The 24,211-nt window shown below is 43.1% G+C and overlaps 1 protein-coding gene across 2 annotated transcripts in view; it reads left to right on the plus strand.

Moving 5' to 3' along the window:
- Positions 1-3,436: 3,436 nt before the first annotated feature.
- auts2a (activator of transcription and developmental regulator AUTS2 a) overlaps positions 3,437-24,211 on the plus strand; it is a 368,537-nt gene continuing 347,762 nt past the window's right edge. Inside the window, exons 1-2 of one of the 2 annotated variants that reach the window (XM_061248269.1) lie at positions 3,437-3,597; positions 6,156-6,881. In XM_061248269.1, the coding sequence (XP_061104253.1) occupies positions 6,612-6,881 (270 nt within the window). In that variant the 5' untranslated portion in view covers positions 3,437-3,597; positions 6,156-6,611. Of the gene's footprint in view, positions 3,598-3,904; positions 5,098-6,155; positions 6,882-24,211 lie in introns of those variants that run through there. The other variant, XM_061248267.1, reaches the window with a different exon arrangement.

The following is a 24,211-nucleotide window of genomic DNA, read 5'->3' on the forward strand; positions in this document are numbered from 1 at the left end:
TAAATTGCTTGACGCGGTCATATTGGTTTACTGCAATAATATAGTCTCAGGATCCGACATTTTTCTCATTATTAGTGTAATGATTTTTCTGCCCATGGGTATGCTGTATGTTAAATGCACAGTCTTGAATTATTGCCATGTCAGCATAAATACACAGTATGGAAAAGGTAGGGCACTTTTCTGCTGACTTTTTGTCTATTTTTCATTTTATATTTATTATGTTGTTTTCCCCCTTAGTTTTCATGATATTAAAACATCAGAAATAAAGTTAAATAATGATATATCTGTCCTACAGAAAGTGTATAAAATAATTTAAAAAATTTGACCACTGGCTTTATCATTTTGTTCACATTACTGTAGCACTAACACTGACAGTAAATGAACTGTCAGTATGTGACCTGACCTTGGCAAGTAGATAATATTTACTTAATGAAATGTCAGAAGAATGCAGACCTCAGATTTCTGTAAAGTTATTGAATATGTATATTTCATAGAAAAGTTCAGAGTTACTGCAGTGATTTTAATATTTAAATGTGGCCTGGTTTCCCACAACATTTCTCCTTAAACTTGACTTATGCTTAGACTTGACTTACTTTACTGAATTATTTGTCTTTACTAACGCACAAGTTTAGCTATCACCAACTGTGTTTGAGAAGAAGAAAGTAACACTTGCATTTATCAATAAGTCAAAGTTAATGGCAAATAAATATTGGTCGACTCCCACATGTCACTCCAGCTATACCTGCAGATGTTACAAAAAATAATTGGATCTCCACTTTTCGTATCATCGATGCTTTGAAATGCTTTTAATTAACATTGAGTTAACATAGAGCTAACATTGAGTTTCCAGGCACAGGAGAGGAAAAGGAAATCAATACTGTTCAACTGACACCACGTGTGACAGCTGATACAATGAGCTACTGATTGAATATGGAGAACTAGGCTTCCAACAAGCCTTCTGTGTTTCAGTTGCCACGGTGCTATTGACACACGCCGTCAGGCTCTCAAACTAAAATGGAAATCATTAATATGACATTCTTACATGCGAGAAATAGCTAATACTATATGACATCTGTTTAATTAAGAACAGGGGCAATTTAGATATGATTTCAGCTGAAGTGTATTACGTTTAACAATTAACACCCTTAATGAATTACGGTTTAAGAATCAATTCCAGGAATGAGAGACATCAAAGCAACTATCCCCACAAAGGGACTACGCTGCAGTTAACAAAGCTTACGGTTACATAATGTACAGATACTCAATGTTAACACATTTTAGGCTTCACGATTCTTGAATAATCATTACCTTTACTAATGGTCCCCCACTAAACAATTAGATATTGACTATTAATAAAGGAATAACTGATTAAGATATAATTGGGAGATCTATATGTTTTTTGAAGGTGATTATACGCATGGTGCTATTGAATACTGCAACTGCCAAATAACTGGTGACACTAAGTGTTTAGCAAGACTTTTGACATTAACAATTGTATGTTAAGGTGGATGTGGTGTGGAAACACAACAGCAGTACCACAAAGAAAGCAAAATGTACAATCTCACAAGTGCAGTTACAAAAACAGCCTTGGTGTGGCTTTAGGTCTGCTCGCTTCATACGTAGTGTAATGTGTATGTGTTAATGTGCCACTTATAACACCTTTTTTTTTTTAAACCCAAATGAACATGCAACTAGCTACTGTGATAATTAACCACATTGAATACAAAGCAGCTATTATTCTTTTGTCAAGATATGTACTGTAAAATGTAATATGCATATTTCAATCTGTCAGGTACACATTGCTGATTTGCCATATGTGCTTAAAAATGAACAGATAAAAACATTACAGTATGAGCCGTTTTGTTTTTCCATTGAATGCATATCATTCTGATTTATAATGTATATTATTTGAATATACTGCATACAGATTTGGATAAGAATAATATATTAAAGAATACAAGTAGAGTAACTAGATGCCGGGAAACATCTAAGCAGTCTGGATTTTCTGAATGACTACTAAATATTATGGAAGTTTTATTTTAGCTGATGTTTCTTTTTTTCCCTATGAATCCTCGACATAACCAAGGGCCTGGCCTCAAGATTATAAATCGGAAAGTTTATAATCTGTTTATCTCTGTTCCGTGTGGGCAGTGTTGTCACAAGAATCCATTCTATTTCAAAGAAAAGAAAAAAAATGTCAGCGTAATGCTTATCTGGTACTTTCTCATTCTTTTCCTGATCAACACTCAGAAGAAACAGAAGAAACGGCACAGCTTGTGACACATTTCTCTCAAAAGACCTGGCTTCAATTTCAGCTTGGTTTGACAGAAGAGATGAGCTCGATGGCCTTTGGTTGGCCCCTAGTGAAAACCTATCCACATTACATAACCAAAAGATAATGCGACACCTGCATCTGTAATCTTGGGAGGATAGAGCTGTCAATAAGACTGTATGTGATAGCTCAACACTCGCTTTGATGCAACAAACATCCAGGCGGAGGAGGGATTGTGGTATAAGAAGGGTGGAGGAGCTGTGGAGATATAATGCGTTCATATTTCAGAGCACCATCAAAGCACACACTTTGACTCGCTAAGTGCTTGGCTCTATTACTTAGTTATTTCAGAGAAGTAACTGTCTAGTACTTAAGCATCCGGAACATTCTGTCCAAGATCCAATGGGTTGTTTTATGTAAATAGGTAAGAAGAGTTCTTTGTATAGTAGTTTTTTTTTTAATATCTCTTGTGACCTAGGAATGTCATAAGGTATTGCTTTGAACAATTCGTCCTGACTGACTTACTGGTGACAATAATAGAAGGCAAAATCACAGACTTGTATGGTGACATATTTTTCACAGCAAATAAAGAAATTAGTACAATTAACATAAAAAAACTATCTAAGCTTGGTTTGTTAAATATCCATTATCTGACTTATTCCTTCCTGGTAAGCATCCAGAATTCATAATTATGAAATGAAATCAAAATTAGCTCAGCTAATACAATTTAATTGACAATTAACTGTTATAATTTAATGAATCCTGAATTGAATGGATCTATTTCACATTCACCAGTTATAAGTTATTTTAGTGCAAATGTAATGTACATATATAAATGTATAAATATTTATATGTCCCAGAAAATAAAATAATTATAAGTAGGAAAATACAGGTATGTCCACATTAAAAGTTGAGATAGCTACTCGTTGGAAATCCATAAGGTATAGGCAGCAGCTCGAGCATTGCATCATATCATGTAAACGTGAAAACATATGTTAAGAATCACTTACTATTTCAAATGGATATGGAACAATCCCGATGGCTCGATAAAAAATGCATCATGAACTATAAACCGTGTACAATTATAGGGGCAGCACTATTTCTGCTGAGGAAGCGCATACCCTGTGAAGCGGCACTGCGGCACTGGTGTATCAATGCGCCTGGTGTTCACTCCGGAATTGTGAAGCACAGACTCGGGGAGAAGAGCGTCTAAGCTTCCTTGCAGGATTTATTTGTTTGTTCAATTTTCCTTTTGTTTTCTTTCTTTAAGGAACATTTATTTCTGAGTGTCTGCGACTTGCCCGGATGGTCCCCCGCTTGCAAGGGTTTGCATTTCTTGGTTTTGCATGACGTGTCTTGGAGGAAAAAAAGCCTTGCTTTGTGTGTTTGTGGAAATAAAGCGGAGCTGGATAGGAGGCAGTGCCAGTCGCTGTTGTGGGCTGGACTGGCCACGGTGCGTGAGATTTACTGACAGAGGCAGACAAAAAGGACTGGACGGAGACAGCAAGAGAGAGTGTGATAGCAGCAGGGTTTGAAAGAAGGGGAGGGGGGGGGGGAAATATAATTTTTAAAAAAAGATTAGTTTGAGCTATTTTATATGTGTGACATTAGAGAGGGCTCGTGTACGGGGCATTACATTAAAGGGATAGGTGCTGGGAAAAGGCTTTGGACGTTATAGGATAGCTCAATTTTGTTCAAGGCTAAACTGGATCATGTACAGGGAAGGCTCGGAATTTAGGGTGTTAAAATGTATCGTTGAAACGTAACCGACAAAATACGCCGGATTCGCAAGGGCTTATTTCAGGATGCTGATTTGCAGTATTTGCTTACTGTCTGTAGCCGCGATACAAAGGTTTACTTTTAATTTCACCTTGTGCTTAACCACAGCTTTTGCCATATTGCAGAGTTTGAGGAGATCGCTTGAAATGACACATGATAATTTGGAGTGTCAGAAGAGGGTTGTTCGGAAAGGTGTTCCCCTCATTTGGCGAGCACTCGCCCCCACTGAAGGGGAGAAATGAGATTTTGAGTGACATGTGTGAAGCCAGGATGGAATGGATAGTATGTGACGTGGGAAAGCAAGTGCATTCGCTGGAGGAAAAAAAAAAAAAAAATGTCATGCCGTGGCACACTTAATTCAAACGTGAAGGCTTTACATGGCATTTACTCCTAGCAGAATTGCCGCTGTGAAGGATATTCTGCAGCAATTCCAATGCACACGGCTGAAGTATATCGAGACGCAATGCAAATGGTAGAGATGACGTCTGAAAGAGATCAACTGGCATGCAAGCTGCTGTTGGATGTGTTTCCAAGTCCATCTTTAATTTTTTCAAACTAATGTGAATACCAGTTTGTCTTGCTAATCTTAGTAAATACTGACTGAGACCCATAACTGTTTCCAGAGGGTGGGATACAGTGGAATCTATGTGCACCTGGGAGAAGAAATCCACACACAATGGACTCTGTGTTCATGTCAACAGCAGAAAAACGAAGATGAGATTTCTGACAGCCTATCTCAGTCCCCCAAGACCAAGAGAAAACTGCTGTAGTTCAACCTGCCAAAATCTGTGGGAAGATTATTTTGAACAAAAATGTTCTCAGATTCTTGCAAACGGACAGGAAAACACATGTTGGATGGCTTGAAGAGATACTGCCATGTTGTTTTTTTTCTTCTTCTTGGAATCCATTGTGGAAAGACGAGAGAATCAAGTTATTGTTGAAGAGAATAAGCCTGTTTTCACAATACTGTTGAGATCATCTAATGGATTTCTGTTGAGGCGGACATACAGAGTGCAGTGGCCTATGTCGCAGGAGTGCTATTAAGAGTAATGCAACATTACTTAGATGGGACATAACTGGGGGGAAAAAGCCATGAATATGAAAGTCAGTCAATTCTGCACTGCATGACAAAGTACAGCATGCGGTGAAGTGGAGAAGAAACATCTATATCACGTGGAAAACTTGCTGAGAAGATGGACATTTAAGCTGTTGCATGCAACTGAACAAAAACTTTTGACTCTGTGCCTGTCATTTATGCAAAGCTTATCTGCAGTGTTGACAACTTTCTGTTACTAGTGTTACCAGATTTGTGTCAAAAATGATTCGCGAAAGGAGGACATATTCGATGTGAAATAAAGACACCCAAGCTGCAAAAGTCACTTCAATGGAGGAATTTCTTTTCTGTCTTCAAACATTTCAAGTTTAACGATGATGATTAAAATCACATTTGTTACAAGCAGTAAAGTATAGAAGGAGCTGGAGTTCATAAAATTTGGTGTCAAGGAAATGTTATGATGAATTTGGGGATCGTGAGATTTGTAGTGGAGAGGCGGGATATTTCTGAGCCCAGTTGAAAACATTTTTAGAGATTAAACGCAGATTTGAAGCGGCGCAGCGTGCAAATGAAAGTGGTAGATTAAGACCGGAATGGCCAACCCTGAAGGAAAGTGTAAAGTACGCTGATGGAGAGACGGAGAAATGAAAAATGCTCTTTAAAAGTTCCATAACTAATTAATAACTCGCGACAGGAAATTCCAATAAATAATGAAAGCATCTTGAAAGATATTTCAAACAGATGGCATGGGATAAATGCTGGGGAGAAATGCAAAAGCACTGTAGCAGGAACTCTTTGAAAATGTAATGATCTGCGTTAAGGGGCTTATAATTCAACATTGTAAAAGGGATAATAAAGTTGGCAGATGATTTTAAGGGCAGTTGAATGAAGCATTAATTTATCTTGCATTATTAAAAATGGTAATTACTTTTTATCTGGTATTTGTTGCTAAAACGCAATGAAAATCAAGGGGGATTCATACTGTATTCTTAAGTTAAGAACAAAAATGACTTGTTTTAAATGTATGATTCTCCTCTCTTTCAATTCTAGGAGGGGTCCTCCACAGACTGAATTTAGAGGATGAGGACACCAAGAAGACAATGATGCATGTTAAAATGAATTCAGGTCGATGGAAAACTTCAAGTGAAGGCTCACTTCATTCCACCTAAACCTGCCTGTTGGAGTTGCAAGGGCTGTTGAGAAGGCAACGTGTTCACTTGGGAGTGCCAAATCCTTTTGGCTTTGGGTTGCGTTGGCTTTTGGCCGGGGATCTACTTGTGGGTTCTGTGTTTCGTTCTCCATTTTGGCTTGGTTTCTGATTATGTGCTTTGGACTTCATTGAGTTTTGCGGGATCGTTTGGTTTACCTGTGGATCTTCTCCAGTGCGCACAACTGGTCTCCTGTCTGGCGGACTGCAGAGACCCCTTTGGGTCCTGCCCGTGACACCTTGGTTTGGTTGAGGCTTGCCAGGAGGACGTCTCGGTGGGATTTTGTTCTGCTTGCGAAATGGATGTCTCGCGCTCTGTTGGACTCCGCAAAAAGAGGAGGTCAAGGTCAGAGAGGGACCGGGAGAGGAGGTCCAAGGGGCTACGGAACAACCACGTGAGGGCCAGCGTGCTTCGTTTTTCCTCGGATTCGGAGAGGGAGGAGAGCAGGAACCCCTCGTCCTCCCGGCCCAGACCGCCCAGGAGGAAGAGGAAGGAGTCTACGTCAGCTGAGGAGGACATCATCGATGGCTTTTCGATTTCTGGCTTCATGTCCCTGGAAGCCTTACAGGTAGGCAGAGGTGGTTTCTATATCTGAATGGCTGTCTCATGTTTGGATCCACTGAATGTTCGGAGAACTTTGGTACGATGTTGTTCTTGGGCTTACATCTCCAGTTGTGCTGTGGTGTTCCTTTGTCAGTCAAAACAGCCTTTATAGTATTTGAGAGGCTCTAATCACATTCTGTGATGGTCTTTGGCCTTTCCTCTGCTGTGTCCTGGTTCATTTCAAGTCTTCGTCTTGCTCAGCTTCCGTTGATCTTGTCCGTTTCTCACTTGCAATAGTCTGCCTGAGGGCATTTGATCCATGTCTGTTAGCATTTGAGTTGAGGGTACCCTTGACTTCTCTGTGGCAAGGGCTGCTTTTGTGGTGTGCTTGTTGTGAATAGAGGCACTGAGCTACTGTAGTATGGGTTTAGTTTTTTACCAAGCATGTGTCAAGATGAAGGCTTTTAATGCTGGTTGAATTTTTTAACTGTCTTAGAATTTTATATCTCCTGACCTTGTGCTGAAGCTTCTGAATGCGCTTTTTCTAAAGTACACTTAAAAGTACTCTTGTTGCCTGACCTTCCTGAAAAAAGGGTAGAAAAAGGGTGTAATTATAATGTGACATTCATTTATATTATATCACAATGGCATGAATGTCTACAGTGGTCATTTTATTTTGGTCTTATACCTGTCACCTTTGTCCAGACCTGCTGAGACACGCTGTTATTACGGTCAGAAAGTGGTTGACGGTATGTTGGCATGCCTAAAAAAAGCATTGAAGGCAGTTCTTGCTTGCACCATTTAACATGTCATTTACATTTAGAAATGTGTTTTTCTCATTCCTCTCCTGATTAAAGGAGGAGCAACCTGAAGTTTAATGGCGGAATATGTGTGCTCTTCGGTAAATGTTTACAATGGGATATATCTGTAAAAGTGCTGGATTTCTATATTGGCCTATCTCTGGTCACTCAATAAATGGTACTCTCCTGTATTCATCTTGTGCAATCTGTGTTGAGCAGCAGACTAAATATTAAAATCCCTAATAAAGACCACTGAGTGCACCTCCTTCCCATTGCCAGAAAGTAGTTATTCTGAACAGTTATTCTCTTTGAAATGTCCATACGTGAGCGTTTTATAAATCTCCTGTGATATATTTAATCACAAGGACTGCTTAGAATCTCATTGTTGGTGTATTTAGACGGTACCTTTCATTGCGAATGACGCCTGGGGGATTGTTACCTCTGAAGGAGCCTTTCAGTCGATCGAAGCGTCGCCTTCGCGCGGCCTTGTAGCGTAGCGCCATCGGCGGAGTCGCGGGCATCACGGGTTCATCCGTCAGCGGCTGCGTTGTGTTGCGGTGCGCGTGCGGTGGGCTTCACCGAAAGGCTGGGCGCCCGGTGCTGAGGAGGCCAAACTGTAAAGGGCAGTATGCATCCTGGTGACACAATGACTCTCGCCTCCCCCCACTCCCCCCCCCCCACCCAACAAAGGAACATTTTCCTGTGTCTGTCTGGCAAGGTATTTGGCAAGCCCGCCGCTGCATAAAGGAATGCAGCACAGAACTGAACCCTCTTTATCCAATGGGCTTCTGCCTGAGTCTCAGGGAAAGCTTCTGTCCGGCAACAAAAAGACATCTTGTGATTGTGTGGCTTTTCACAACCCGGCCTTGCTGGGAAGTGGGCTTTGGGTAGAGGGGGTAGGGGGGGTGGGGGGGTTGACTGCATGTCGCCTTTTATTCCCCCCCCTCACCTACGCTGTCTTTGTTCCACTGAGTGATGTTTTCAGACCCGTGGCGGAGTTCAGTCTTGGAGGGTATTTCTCGTCAATTTGGAAGTAATTTCGGAATTCGTGAAAAAAGGGTTCCCGTTCGCCGCATTGAAATCAAAATGTTCCGCCCGCACAGCTGCGGACGCCCTTTTACAAGCGAGCTGAGGAGGAGAGGAGAGTTTATTAAGCGTGGGTTCTGGGAGGCGGGAGGCCCGGGCGCCGGGGCATTATGCCGCCTCGCGAAACGACAAAATTATTGAGCCTCTGCTCTTATAAAACCCACATCCCAGAGTACTAAATAACTGCGGTGTAATCTCTGCTTTTCGATTCAATATAACTTAATGCCGGGACCGGCAGGGCTTTAAAAACCACATTACATAGCCATTGTGCTCTCGCTTTTTCATTCCCGCTTTAATCCTCATTTTGGTCGAAACCAATATATCCTGTTGAAATCAATCCGACTCTGGAAGAGAATGATTGCGATATGAACAATGCAGAGACTTCCGGCCATTTTGCCATTTTCCTGCGGTTTGCTTGTTTTTGCCTGTAAAGTAGCACCAGCAGCAGTCAGTAGGCTGTCTGAAGAGAGAGAAACCTGATAGAGCCGGGCCTATGAACTGACTTGGCCTGGACACAGAATCCATGAGTCTGACATAATGGAATACAGGAGTGCAGTTGTCACAACGCAACCTGCTGCAGATATCATCGACGCACCATTACCATTGATGATTGGCTAATTAATAGGATTAGCCTCTGCACAGACATGACGTCGCCATTTAGGTTGCGAAACTGTGTAATTGTTACTTTTACTCCCTGGCCAATCTCTCGAGTCTTTCCTGATTGCCAACTTTGGAAATGTTTATAGTCCTGTTCTTTGGAGCGTGACACGCTTGATTCAGATTAATTAAGCTCTGCCAAATGGCTGCTTTCACTAATGCTGGGCTGCCCAAAGCTTGTCAGGGAAAGATGGAAGGTTTTCCAGCTCCCTTTAAATGATTGGCAGTCGCAGAACTAAAAGATTACTCTAATAATGAACTCCATTAAGGTGGCAATTAGTTTGGATTGATCCGAAGGGCTCTGATGTTAAAGGAGCCTGCTAGACTCTGCCCTTTCCGGAATGTTCTCAGGTACATAGTTTAGGCTCACTGGTAAAAGTCACATTTGTGTCACTAGTGGACCCTGACGTATCTGGGATTTGTGAATTACAGTCACAATTTGTTTTTGTTTTCAGTCCGCTTTGAATGACCGTGAATGAACAGCAACCTGATAAGGCAAACAGAATGTTTACCAGGTCTAGACATTATAGTAGGCCTAGAACCTATGAGATTCACAATGAAATGGGTTGTGTGAAAAAATAGCATTTTCGCAATGGTTCACATACCGTTGATGGTTTATATAAAATGGCAGTGCATGCTGTATTCCAAGAGCTACCTGCCAAATCTGCACGTAATTAGCATTAATCATCACGATAGGTCAGCTGTGTCTTATTCCTCTAGACAAAAAGCACAAACATTAAGACAAACGCTGACCATCTTGCTCATTTGGCTGTCAACTCCCCCTGGGAAAATGTAGTTATTCTTTTCAGTTCTATTCTAATCTCAGCTCTCTTAGCAGGTGAGACTCGATCATTCATTTGAAAGTCAAACCGCCATGTTCGGTCACATCCTAATAGCGCGTACACGGTTAACGCAGAAATGGAAGGCGGCTATAAGGTTAGGGTATCGGGATACAGCGTTTGGCGCGGGGCTGTAAGCAAGCTCACTTCTCGAGTAAACCCATGGCCGCATCGCAGAATAACCACCGAGTGCTTTTAACAGTCATTAAATGTTACGATCCCTCCGACTTTCTCGGGAGCAGCGGTTTCTAACCGTGTCGGAAAATCTCAAAGAGCGGTGGGAGAGGAGAATTGATTAAACACTACATAGCAGAAAATTGTGAAACTGAATCTATTGATGTCAGCTTTGCTTTAAACCGCAAAACTAACAGCAGTAAAAAAAAAAGAAAAGAAAAAAGAAAGAATAGTGTGAAGAAAAGAATGACTGCCTGGCAGGTTTGATTTAATCCAATGGCTGCATTAAAAAGTCTTCACTTGTTCATAGGCATATTGTTTTCTGTGGCAGACTGCCAAATGTGGAAATATCCATTTTGACAAATATTGCTTTTTTTTTTTTTTTTGTCTGGCAATTAATCTTCCTGCCTCTCTTTTGCATCTATCGCAGGTTCTGGCAATAAGCAAATATTACTTTATATGCATTTCCAAGCTGTCAACAAATGATATATTTTGCACGTTGGTGGTATGGTGCGGTGACTGACGTGTCACATATGACATTCCGTCACTGCTCGATGTGTTTATTGCCGCCGTAAGTGTGTGTGTGTGTGTGTGTGTGTGTGTGTGTGTGTGTGTGTGTGTGTGTGTGTGTGTGTGTGTGTGTGTGTGTGTGTGTGTGTGTGTGTGTGTGTGTGTGTGTGTGTGTGTGTGTGTGGGATCTTGATAAATTCCCCGTAGCCTCACCGGGCACTGCGCGGGTTCGTACCTTGGTGCGCGCACGTTTTGTCATCCAATTATAAAGGTGACGACTTTGACCTTTATGCAGCGGTAGTAATGGCAAATTGACTGACCTAATTTTCTTCCCCCTTTCTTTTTTGTTAAAGTCTAATCGCCCTCTTGCTGCCGTTTCAAATGAGACTCCGTGGTGTGTGACACGCGGCGCGGTACGGGGAGGTTAGGCCTCCAAATTAATGTTTCTTTTTGCGTTCGCTGCTGTGGTTTTAATGCGGTACCTTTGGGGGTTCATCAGAAAGTGAAACCCAGTGAAGATGTGTATTTGCACATATCAAGCCCGTGTAAGGCAGGTCGTTGCTTGTGTTGGGAGGCCTATTAGTTCGCTTCCCTAAAACATTGAATTATCATAAAGTTGTTGTTCTTTTATATTAGCTGATCATTTCCATCGGAGAACCTGTGTAAGTGCCCTCGATTAAATAAAATTTCACTTTGGATCATTTTCAATGCTTTTTGGTGACATGAGTCATATTAATGCTAATGTCGTTAAAGATGTGGGTTGATGATGTCAGTGCTGAAATGCTGCTCTTGCTTAACTTTGCATTTAAGAAAAATCATTTACAGCTCTGTCGCTCATAAACTGCAAGCAACAAAATGGCTGTTAACCACCGCAAGTGTAGTTTTCTCTCATGTGTAATGTAGTGCGAAGAGCGCATGGATGGTCTCGGATGCAGGTGGGAGACCCTGTAGATCCACGGAATCACTTTCGGGAGCGTGTCTTCCATCTCCCGCAGCATCTGTTCACAGATGTGCGTTATTGCTTCTGCGGCTTTTAATTAAACACTCGCGCAGTTGCGACGTTAACGCAACACTCGCGTTTTCGTTTCGCCTCACGCCTCATAGAAGGGGGTGTAGACTGCCTCTCACTGGTTCTGTGAAATCGGGTGGAATTGGTTCCGCTATTTCAAACTTACATAAAAACAGGTGAAGGCGTTTTAAAACCCTTTAAGGTGTGAGACCACAAATGTGACTAGAATGTTCTTAACTGAACACTCTAATGCTGATGTAACAATCACTACAGGGAATTGACAGCAACAAAGTTCTAGAGAAAGAGTTCTAGAACACTGACATACTGTAGAGAGGTCTAGAACACTGATAGAATTTTGAAGCAATAAAAAAAAAAAAAAAAAAAACCTGATTTATATCTTTAGATGGTAGGTCTTTAGATGGTAAGATGGGCTTTTAGATGGTTAGATGGTATTTAGAACCTTCAGAAGATTTGTACATATGTGGCCACTGGCACATGCGATTCTTCCTCGGACTTGTGGTTAAATGAGGTTAAATGCAAAAGCAAACATGTTATTGAGATTACCCGCACTTGGCTTTGGCTATCTACGTTGAAAGCTAAAGCAAATATTTGTTCAGAATACACCATTAAGCTAACCCTGGATAAAACCAAGTTCACCCAGCTTGTCAACCCTTGGCTGTTGCCATTTCATAAACACACTTACTTAATAACAGGATGCTCAAAGAAAAATACACTGCTATGTCAAACAGGCTTACCGATTGAAATGACATAATCCAGAACAAGCAGGCCAGCTTTCCCTCTTACTGCCAAGCAGAGAAGTTTTTTGAAGAATTCTTTGAAGAGTTAGTTTTTTTGGAATGTTTTTTTTTTTTAAGTCAGTGTTCTGTTCTAGAACTCCACTGCTTTCAGTTACCAGTTGTGAGTGTTACATCAGCATTGCAATGTTTGAGTTAAGAACATTATAATCCCATATTTTTCATTTTACACCTTAAAGGATTATAAGTGTTCATAAAAAATGAAACCTTTGTTGTAATTCTTCCCTGCAGCAGTCAGTAGGGCTTTGCAAATACAGAACGAGTCATCCTCTGATCTATCTTGTTTATGACCAAGGACTTCTTTGAAAGGCAAGCGTTTAATCACAGTTGATGCAATTCATATCATTGTAGCATCGGGCAAATGAAAAAGAACCTCTCAGTGATGTCCTTTCTAGAATCAAGTGCTAGTATTTCTTCTTTCTGGATGTCCATGGAAAAAAACATGTCTAGAATGCTCTGGACCTTTGGATCTAGAGGAGGAAAAAGAAAACAATTAAATATAAGTGTGTTGTGGGTTTAAGTGTAAAAACTAATTTCCTGAAGCAGTATCTGCTGTTAGTCAGGACTGAAGAGGAACACTGGATTAATGGTTTTGCAGCAGCTTGTAAAATTTAAGTCTCCCAGACGCTCATTAATGCTTCTTCTCGTGCGAAAAAGATATAGTGCCCAACTTAACTGCTGTATTAGCATGGAGGCAAATTACAGTTTTATTTCAATATAATTGGCTTTGTCCAAGTAGCTTTGTAATAATACGTTTCGCTGGTCTGAATGTCGACGTCTCTCTGGGCCTCACCATATTTCACCGGCCCGTCTCTCCCGGACCTCGGGAGAACAAGACGGATGTTTGCGGAGGAACAATTTGGAAAACGGCAGCCGTTGAAATGCGGCCTATCTCGCTCGCTAGGCTAACGGCCTCGCCGCGGCACGTAATTGCCCTCAGAATGATGCGTTCTGTCACATCATCTCCCTCCTGAAGGGAGGCCCCCACACACGCCTTCCGCAGAGCCGGCGGCATTAGGAAGCATATGGCCGCTGGCTGGCTTTCGGCGGGGCTGCGGAGTCGGGATTAGCGAGAGCCGGGGGCCTTCCGAACGGGGTCCCGCCCACCTGCTGCTCGGGGGGGAGGGCGGGCTACTGGGGGAGGGGGGAGGGGCTTACGGTTACCGGCTACTCCGCCGTCGCCGGCCCGGAACGACGACGCGCGGTAATTTCCCCGCTAATTTAATCACGGACGCCTCCCCTTTTGACCTCCCTTTCACTCTCCGCGTCGTCTGGAATCGTGTTATACACCCTAAGTGCAGGCTTAGCTGATATGCTGCGTATTACGTGTTTGCAATACAATGCAAAAAAGAAATGACTGGCTTAACCTAAATTGACTGGGAGGTTTTATTGTGGCTCTTGTGTGAGCGGTTGATTATTTGAAATGTCCTTACCTGGTGTTTTCTTTGCGGGTCTGGCTATGCAGATCGGCGCGCTGTTTTATCTTTCGGCTCTACGCAGATGCGTTCGCTTAAGCCCTTGGGAATATTACGGGATCATCGCCTCCGTCTCTCGCAGTTGGCGGGGGAGAGGCATTGTTTTCCGAGAGCGCTTTAAAGCAAAGTTCAGCTCCTGTCGATGTCTGCGACACGGCTTTAATGAATATTTAACAGCGCATCGCACCTGTAAACTACACCCACCCGCCCGGATTCGGCAGATCCCCGCTGACTGTAACTAACCTGGATGCAGGGGAGCTGTCACAAGCCCCTCTGTTTGCTTTGAGCTCTGAGAACAATGAGGAGGAGAAGATCGTCTTATTGGAAATCACACACACACACACATACAAACACACACTTGTTTATACTCACACCCACACGTTCACGCACTCACACAAATTTATACTCGCGCCCACACGTGCACACAGACACAAATGCACTCACATACTCACACGTGCCCACACCCGCAAACACACGTACGCACTTACACATGCATAGACAAATGCAAGCATGTACACACGCAGACGCACACAAACACACATGCTGTACACAGGCGCAAACAAATACACGTGTACACACACAAATGCAGACGCACCCACACGTGCACACATACATGCAAACACACAAGCTGACCCAAACACACACAAGCACACGCACACGCACGCACACGCACACACACACACACACACACATATTGCACCCAGGCGCACACAAACACACTCTGTACGCACACACAGGTGCAAATGCAGGCCGTTGCAACCTTTCAACCAAGTAAAGGGTCTCTGCATATTTATACTGATCAGCAGCCCTTATTTTCCTACATTCCTTATGGCAACAAATTAGATATTACTTTTCATGTTCAGTATGTTTTCATAATGCTGCATCATCTGCTTTAGTGAGTCACTTTTACATTGGGCTTGTGTACATAACATACTTATTGTGTTGTGCGTCGCTCTGGATAAGAGCGTCTGCCAAATGCCATTATATAATTTAATGTATATTACACTGCACTTGTACAAATAATCAATCATTTCTGATATGTTGTGTTTTCACTTTAGGTCAGACACAATGAAAAATCATTTACTTGTTTCAGATGTTTTACTTTTTGTGTCTTCTAAATAGTTATCTTGGTGTTCGCTTTTCCATTTGATACGAGGCTAACGTTGAGCGATTCACGGCGATGCTCGTCAGGTCACTCTTAGTTACGCCACAGAGAAACCATCCGGCCGGATTCCGCCGAGACGGCCCTACTTTTAAAAACCGTGCCTCCGTCCTCGGTGACATGAATATTTATGTGGGTTAACTGAAAAATCCCGGTAGTGTACGCTGTTAAGCCGGCCACTTTTCGCCAGGGTTTTTTTGATTGCTACAGGCTGCGAACAGGCTGCGGAGATTTGCCGTTTCATCAGCGCGCCCCGCAGCGGATGAAAGAGTAACTCTGCCGTATAATTGTTTGCGCTCGTTTTCAAGTCCGGGTCAGGGCCGAACGCCGCGTAGAGTTATGCGATTAAGAGGCCGGGCGAACGGGGGAAACGAGGTCACAGGCTAACACGAGCGTCGCGGTGAACGGCCGAAGATTTCAGTTCGCTATGGATTACCAATGCGGGCTGTTTAGCATTCCTAGAAAGCGTAGCCTATTTTGTGGGAGCTGGATTAATGTATTTGTGTGCTTGCGATGTTATTTCGGTTTTGGAATAATGGGCTAAATATAGATACCTTTACTTGAAACGTTCAAGTAGGTGCCCTGAAATCAAGGCAAGGTGGCTTCTCAGCATTTTAAATGACTTGTAATTACATATTTAGACAAAATGGAAAATACTCTGAGCGTCTTTTTTCAGCTTATGTGAGATTCTCCTTTAATTTGTTTTCTGCAGTGTTGCTTTGATTCTGTGATCACTAGACTCAAGTGATCTTCTTGTGCACGCTGTTCAAGGTTTAAACAATCCAAGGAAGTAAAATGACACTGAAATGGACCTAGGCTTTTAAAGGATGAAAATATTATAAATATTTTTGTACTATTAACAGCCCTGTTCATTTCTCTCAGATTTGTATGCTGGAGCCCTACTAGCCAAAGACCACAGGTTTGTGTGGCGTTCATGTGTTCACGGTCTGTTTATAGCACGGTCGTGTCAAAGGCCACAATTCAAATTCGAGTGGACCGGTTATGAACGTCGGTAGATGCACCCAGCTAGCGTGGATGGAAAGGTATAAATAAGACTGCGTTTACGGTCAAAACGTCCCAAGTCAGCGCCCCTGTCTTCTCCGCATAGTCCTCCGCTGTTTGAACCCGCCCTGCCTCTCAGTTTACTGTATGTTTCATTCATGACGCCCGCGCGCGCGTTTTCATGTTTATCACCCGAGTTTATTTTCTTCAAGACGCTGTTTGTGGTGTTTTAATAATGCATTGGCTGCTTTTCTGAAGTCTTGTGTTTAAAGCTTAATGAAAGTGCCGGCCGAATAGCGGGCGGGGGGGGGTCGGTCGCTACGACGTGGCGCGGTAATTGAACCGGAGCCTTCGAGACGTGCGTTTTTCAATGGGGAAGGGCCGTGTTGGGAGGCAGATTCTTTCTGCTACAGTGAGCGCGCTCACAAAAGAAACAGCAGCGCTCCACAATGGAGCCCAGATGGGTTGAAACGACCTCCCGTTGGAACGGATAAAAAAGGCAACGAGCAGTCATATTGTTTCCAGCGTGAGGCCTTTCCAAAGCGCCGAGTTGGGTTTTCTGAAACTGTGTTGCAGTAGGCTACTATAACGGCACTGCTTTTTCCAGTGGAAAGGAATTCCCGTTTCCAGGTATTCTGGGTTGAATGTCTCATGTTAGTTTTGTTTGTTTTCCCATGGCCACGTGCAGTGGAATTCGCCGAATCTTAGTTTTTTTTTTTTCCCGCAATATTTTCTACTTCCAGGTTGTATAGGAAGATTCTGTAGGACTGTATGATCCACTAGATTCTGAAGCCATGTCATCACACAGCACACTCATGTGCAGGCTGTCTGTTACAGTAGATGAGGCCTCGTCTAGTTAAACTTTCCTAGGCCACTGTTTAGCAAACATGCCATTCCAGTCATGCCCAGAAGTGGCTTGAGTGACATGTATGTCTGCCCCTGTCTCCAGTAGCAACCCCCCCCCCACCCCCATTCCTCCTCCCATAGGCTACTGCAGAGGAACACACTGTTCAGAATAAGGCTGTGATATAAGTCTGTCACGCTAGATAATTAGCCCCTTACCACGTAGCTTTGAGCAGTTTGCGCTGGCTGACTGTGAGGTCACTGGGGTGGTGGGATACCAGTTCCTGCCTCCACAGCTCCTGCTGTGTTCACGAACCCAACTGGATGAACATGAACTTTGCATGTTCGTTTGGGATTGATTTCCAGTGTTGGATTTCAGTTTAATTTAATCCGTGGTTCTAAGAAGTTGTGTGCTGTCCTGTAATAGCGCGTCTGAATGGCTTTTTGCAGTTTTTGAAGTGCCAGGTCATTTAGTACCTTGCTACTTATTGCATAAGATGAGGTGAAGGCCACATATTGTTACTGTAAGTGTGACTGTCTGGCACAATTACTTTTTTGTGTAGAATAATTGCTGTATTTTTCCCATTTGCAATGTTGGCATTGTAGACAAAATTTAAAGACTACAGAATGTAAAAATAGCCTTGCTAATAGTCCGACTCCACTTCCTAGACTGACATACGCTAACGCAGCTGCGTTCAATCGATGCGGTAAGACATTTAAAAATAAAATGTGAAATAATTGCTCCCCCCCCCCCCCCCCCCCCCATCCCATTGTGGTCTGTTATTGTGTAATTGTGGAAGTTGCAGTCAAGGTCTGGTGTAAAACATGTCCTTGAGTATTCCGTCCGGGCGCGGCGCTCAGAAGGCTGTTGTTTTCATTGTTAACGGCGTGCGATATCTCCAGCGCCGGCGCACGGGAAGGCGCCCCGGAGGCCCTCTCTAATGGCGTTATCACCACACGGGCAGCTTTCCTGATATAATGCCGCCTTTTTTCACGGCGGCTGCGGTTCGCTTCGCGTTCGGGGAACGGCCTAATCCCCCCGCGCGCCGGCTGCTTCGCCGTCGAAATGCGGGGCCTGCGTTTCCTGATGCGCGGTCGACGCACGCGCGTCGTTGTAATTTAATATTTTAGTGTCCCAGGTGCTGTGGGATCCAGCTCCCAACGTTTGTTTTTATCGAGTGAACCGAGAAGACGTCTCGCGACCGGATCTGCTCGGCACCGCGGTCGAGATTGTATCTTTGAATAACGCCTTTCCGGTATTGAATAAACTGAGTTGTTGGGCGTCGGGGGAATGCTGTTGCTGTGTCAGATTTGCCTACCGTTCTCTAAGTGTTACATTACCTGAGGTGGAATGGGATGGTGATATGTCAATATATCAATATGGTCTCTCGTTAACTCTTCCCATAATGCTTTAGTGGGCACTACAAATGCTGACGCAATTTTTAATTTTTTGGCTTCATGTGCCAATGAGGTAATTGCAGTAATAAATGAATTAAATAAGAATAGACTGACAGGCAGATATGCTATTGGTGCAAAGTGAACATTCAGGCGATCGGTCTTTCCTCTGCTTTATATGCAAAGCTTTGTTAAAGGGTTAAAGAAAGCACATGCAATAATCACTTATTATTTATGTTATAAATACATAATTAAATGGTGCATCGCCCTGTTTTCGCACCTTCCGATCATAAGTCGTATTCACCACGCATGGAAACCCAATAGCAACAAAAGAATGTTAACTTGTCATGGAAAATGTTATTTATACATTTTCATGAATTAATCTACAACATCTAGTGTCCCTCTTAAAAAAGTTAAACGGATGGAGACGGTTTGCTGGGTGCTCAAACTAACAAATAATGTCCTGCAGAATTGGTGTTGACTACTTTTCACTGTTGTTACTTCCAAACCGCTAGAGGAAGTGTCTTGGCCCTCTCTGCAGTGTTTTATGGATAATGTTTGATGAATAGCCAGTGATAACTGTGGGTGTATGAGATTATAACGTTTCCTTCCTTTTATTGCAGATGCATTTCCCTATATGATTTTAACGATGCACAGGTTAAAATTAAAGACTTGGCATTTGACCTTTTTGCAGATTTTTGCCAACCAATCATTTACTGCAGTCACTGTGGGATATTAAATAATTAGCCTAAACCATCGGAGTTCGGTCACACCTCTCTAGCAAGTGAACTATTGGCACCAAGTTCTATAAATTAGAAGTTCACACAAAAGGTGTGCTGTAGTTATTCTGAGCCAAAACCCACATCAACACCAGAGAAGATCTTCAAGTGAAGCCCACAGCACGCATTATTTCCTTTCAGAGTGAGCATTTCTTGTCGAATCCACGGTGTTGATTCCTGAACCGCATCTTAATAGAGAGAGGCTTTCACAGGAAGTGTATTATGTGCAGTTTCTTTGCTATGGATACCAGTATTGTACTTCTTATTGATCTCTCTTATTATTTGGTAATTTGTCATGCAATATCCATTGGATACCTTTTGAAATCCTTGACACGGAAAAGCGGGCGGTGAATATAAGCCGTTATTTGTGACATGCTGTATTGATTTTTGTTCCACGGTGTGGAGTGCATTTACTTTTCATGAGGAGTATATTGAATATCACATCGCCCCCTCTGTGCATTAACACACCTTTCGGGCCATGGTACCAGATTTATTTCTGTGATATTTATTTAATTGTTGTGGAACAATTGTTTTTTTCTTTTTGAAAACCTTTTAACAGCTTTTGAGGATAAAAAACTTGAGTGGTGCTTGTCAGTGGCTAATACGGTGGGACATGGTTAACCTGTAACATGACTGAAGGGTGTAATTTGTAGGGGGATAGTGGGGTCCCTCCCATCCCTAATATTACAAAATGGCCCTAATATCCCTCACAATAATATAGCATGAGGATGAGAAAAATAATTTTGAACAATACAGATTGAGATTTAATGTTGTAACTAGGATATACTTAAGTATATCAGTATATCTGAAGTATTTCCCCTTAGAATTCACCAGAAAGGATACATTTATCTTTTTAAAAGGAAATGTCCAGGGAACCAGACTCCCCGAGTGGGTGGCAGCTTCTCAGCATCTATGCATTTCAAACCTTCGAATCACTTAATGCAAGTTAAGTCCTTGCATTAACTGATCCACCACACCACACATTTTCAATCGCACTCTCGTACTCTTGAGCTCTCCTGTTGCGTCTAAAGGTGTAATGCTGCAATGCTGCAGTGCCGTTTCTATTTTCACTGGGAAAGCTCTGTACGCTGGGATACTTGCTCCCCGCTCAATCAATACGTGTAAATCCAGGCCTGTAAATTAATTCGACGAGGAGCATTTTTTTGGACGACATTGCGGTGAGGAGGAGAGGAGGCGTGACGCAGCCTTCTGCCGTCTCCCTCCCGACCCCGAATTCCCCAAACGCCACTAACGCGCCGCGTACAGGGCTCATTACGGCAGTGCGAGTGGGGAAAACTAGCTTGTCAACAGCGCTTTTCTGTCAGGCCGGCGTGCCGCTCTCCCAGTGGACCCGGGCCTCACTGTATAACATAACCCCCCTCCCCCCCAGCCTCCCCTACCCACCCCCCAAAGGAATCATGTGAAATGGAGCATTGATTGCATCAGGGCGCACGGAGCGTAATGCATAATATTATTGCTGGGCCTAATCCTCCTCTGCAGCGGGAGCGGGGTCCAGTCACTCGCGGTGGGGGGAGGAGAGAGGGGGGTTATGGGAAATGACAGGGTTGGCGCTGGCTCACGCAGGCTGGCCGGCCCTTGTCCGTTCATCACAGTTATGATTAGAAGGCCGTCTTGTTGCGTATGAATAATTTAATGTCTCCGTTTCCAGATGTAATTTTTAACCTTGATGAAACGGGCACCCCTGAAGGATTCCTGTCACCGTTGTTTATGAAATTGGGGAGGGAAGGTTGGGTGGAATTATCCGCTGTGTGTAAAATGGCTGCCGAACATTCTTTCGCCGACTTCTGTACTGGCACAGTTAATTTGTATGTACAAGCAACACGCTTTTCTGTTTTTGTTTTTTTGCCCTTTAACATTTCTGTTTCTGTTTTCTGGTATTTTTTGTTATTGTTGTTTTTGTTTGTTTTTTAGATTTTGTAGATCAGGACTGGGCCGTTATATTTGGTCATATTTATGTAGGCTATTTCTTTGAGAACTGACAGTCCTTTTTTTGAGTCATATTTAATGTATTATAACTTTGAAAAGTAATGAAAAACAGACGGCTCAAATTTTTACGTTCAATGATTGACAGTTAGCAGTAGGCCTGCATTGGTTTGTGTCAATCACTTTTTTTGGGGGGAAAATAAACCCAGATAACTGGACTGTCTGGCACAAAATTGGAAATATGGGCTCATTTTCTGCAGTTCTGCTCATAGCAGAGTGACATTTGGTGGCATCGTGACAGCACTGAAGTCTAAGTAAGTCAAAGGCAAAATAAATCTAAAAGCAGTGTGCTGTGTTTATTTTGAAAACATACAGTAATTATGAGCCTGAAGTAAGTTAATGTGCTCAATGACCAGACCCATTAAATCATAAAAACCTTTTCCATTTGGTTGTGATTTGTGCTGAATCCACTTGCACTGCAGAATCAGCTCTGGTGTAGCATTTCATTGGATAAATAGCGCAAATTAAATTAAGGTACGTTATGAATGGCCTCCTATAACAAGGCTAATTACAATAATTTGTGTTGAGCTGACAGCTACAAATTGGCCATAAATATTCTCATTTATTGTAAAAGTAAGTTAGCTAAGTCTAATTTACACCAGTGACCCCTTTGAATTTAGTTTAGCGAAATAACATTTGGGGCTGAGTTTCCCGTGTGTAAATCTCGCCTGTGAGTTATGCATGCAAGACATCCGGTTTCTGGCAGGTGTACCTGCCTCCGTTGCTGTCTTGGTACCCAGCTACCCCGCCGTCTGACAGCTTGCGTTATCCAGATATGAAGAACAATGCAAATTTGACAGCCTCTTCCTGTCTGGGCCACAATTATACCTGCTAACTTTCAACTGCCGAGCAGTGACAGCAACATGGAAGGACTTGCGCTCACACGAACCAAACGTTTAAATAACAGTGGGAGAACGTCGATACCATTTTTGCGAACGCGTTTTTAGTATTTCGCCGCTCGAGGAACTATGTTTACGGCGGCTTTTAAAGCTGTCGCTCTTTGTTGTTTTGAGGAGGAAACAGACGGCGGCGACACGTTCAGTTGTCAGTCATGCGCTGGCGTCGAGAGAGCGAGAGAGCGAGAGAGCGAGAGAGAGAGAGAGAGCGAGAGAGAGAGAGCGAGAGAGCGAGAGAGCGAGAGAGCGAGAGAGAGAGAGAGGCGAGCCGGTCGCCGGGCCTGGTTAATATGCACGGCGCTTGCTGAGGGGTCACGCGCTGACATCCTGTAATGCTATGCAGCGTTGACGGAAACATTCACGCGGTAGCTGTTCGTGATAAACGTTTGCTGTAAGAGAATTACGTTGCGCGTAATGGGTGTGGGTAAGGGGGTAGGAGGGGGTCTCTGGATGCATATGTAGTGGGATTGGGGCAAACGGGGGGGTACCTGAGAGCGGAGCTGACTCATATTACCTGTTAGTCATCATACACTGAAGTGGAGAGTACTGGAGATGACCTCGGTTGTAATGGTATTGTACATGCAACTCCTTACCTGGGCAAATTCACAGGAGCTAGCCCAAAATGAGAGACGGTGGAGCACACAGAGCTCAGAGAAATGCACTCTGTAATGGACCGGGGAGACAGAAGATTCAGTGTCTACGATGTCTTTGTCAGAGTCAAAAGAATAGATGTTCTTTTGACTCTGACTAAGACATCGTAGACATCTGAGGAAGACGTTGAAACGTCAGTCTCCACTGTCCATTAAAGAGAGTGCCTCTCTCTCAGCTCTGTGTGCTCCACCATTCCTTGTTTCAGGCTAGTCCCTGTGAAGTATTCTGGATAAGGAGTCTCATGTAGTCTGTTCCTGACTATTCTTGAGCACTTATTTGTTCCTTTTATGTAGCTGGCTTAGAGTGCATTGGGCATTTTTCTTTCAGTATTTGTATTTGTTTTGGATCCCTAAAGTGTAAACCCCACCCATCTGCTCCTCCTTGCAAAGCACCAGGCAAGATCAATAGATTACAGAAAAGTATTTGAATCCAAAGCAAATAAAAGTTGAACCCAGGTCTGGTGCTGAGTGCTGGATCACATAAAAAAAATAGCTTGTGCGAAATGTTCTCCACGTTGCAGATTAGAGGAGCGGTTGCTGCTGTCTCAGAGCAAATTGAGAAGCTGAGGCTTTTATGTTTAAAAACAAATTGGTAATCCCAGGTCTTGACTTCAATTAGGTAAAAGACTTTGCAGAGGTTCTCCGAGGCATTTGGCTCCCAGCTACCCGAGGTAATTGATTTTGGAGTGTATTAAACGTTTGTGGGATGTTTGGAATCACATTAAGTGGCCTAGCACACCATGAGGGATGGTGCTTTTTTTTTTTCACTGCTCCAAATCTCGGATGGATCGCTCAGTTTCCTGCCCACATCCCGATTCATTAAATATGCAATGAACAGCTTTCCTATGCGGTTGACGAGCGGCGATCCGAGATTCGGAAAGGAAAACCGTGCTTTATTTAGCAGCTTCGATCAGCGCGAAATATGATTTTATTCCGGGTGGCGAGCGAGTGTGTTGACATGCAGGGTGATATCATTAATATGCCTCAAATAAATTGTTGGGTTAAGAAGCTCCCAGTGCGGACGCCATGGGAATCAGATTTCGTAATGACCCAAAGACAACATTATGATGGATTTCTTGGGGGAAGGGGTTGGCGGTTCGGGTGGGATTAAGCCACTGATTATTGGTTCAGATAGCATTTACCGGATAAAAACTTAAGAAGATTTGGAAAGGGGGCAGGGGGGCCAACGAAAACATAAAAAATGTGACTCAACATAAGATGTATCGATCTAATTTACAACTCCAGAACACCAGAGGAAA

Source organism: Conger conger, chromosome 7 (assembly GCF_963514075.1).
Source record: "Conger conger chromosome 7, fConCon1.1, whole genome shotgun sequence".
Lineage (NCBI taxonomy): Eukaryota > Metazoa > Chordata > Actinopteri > Anguilliformes > Congridae > Conger > Conger conger.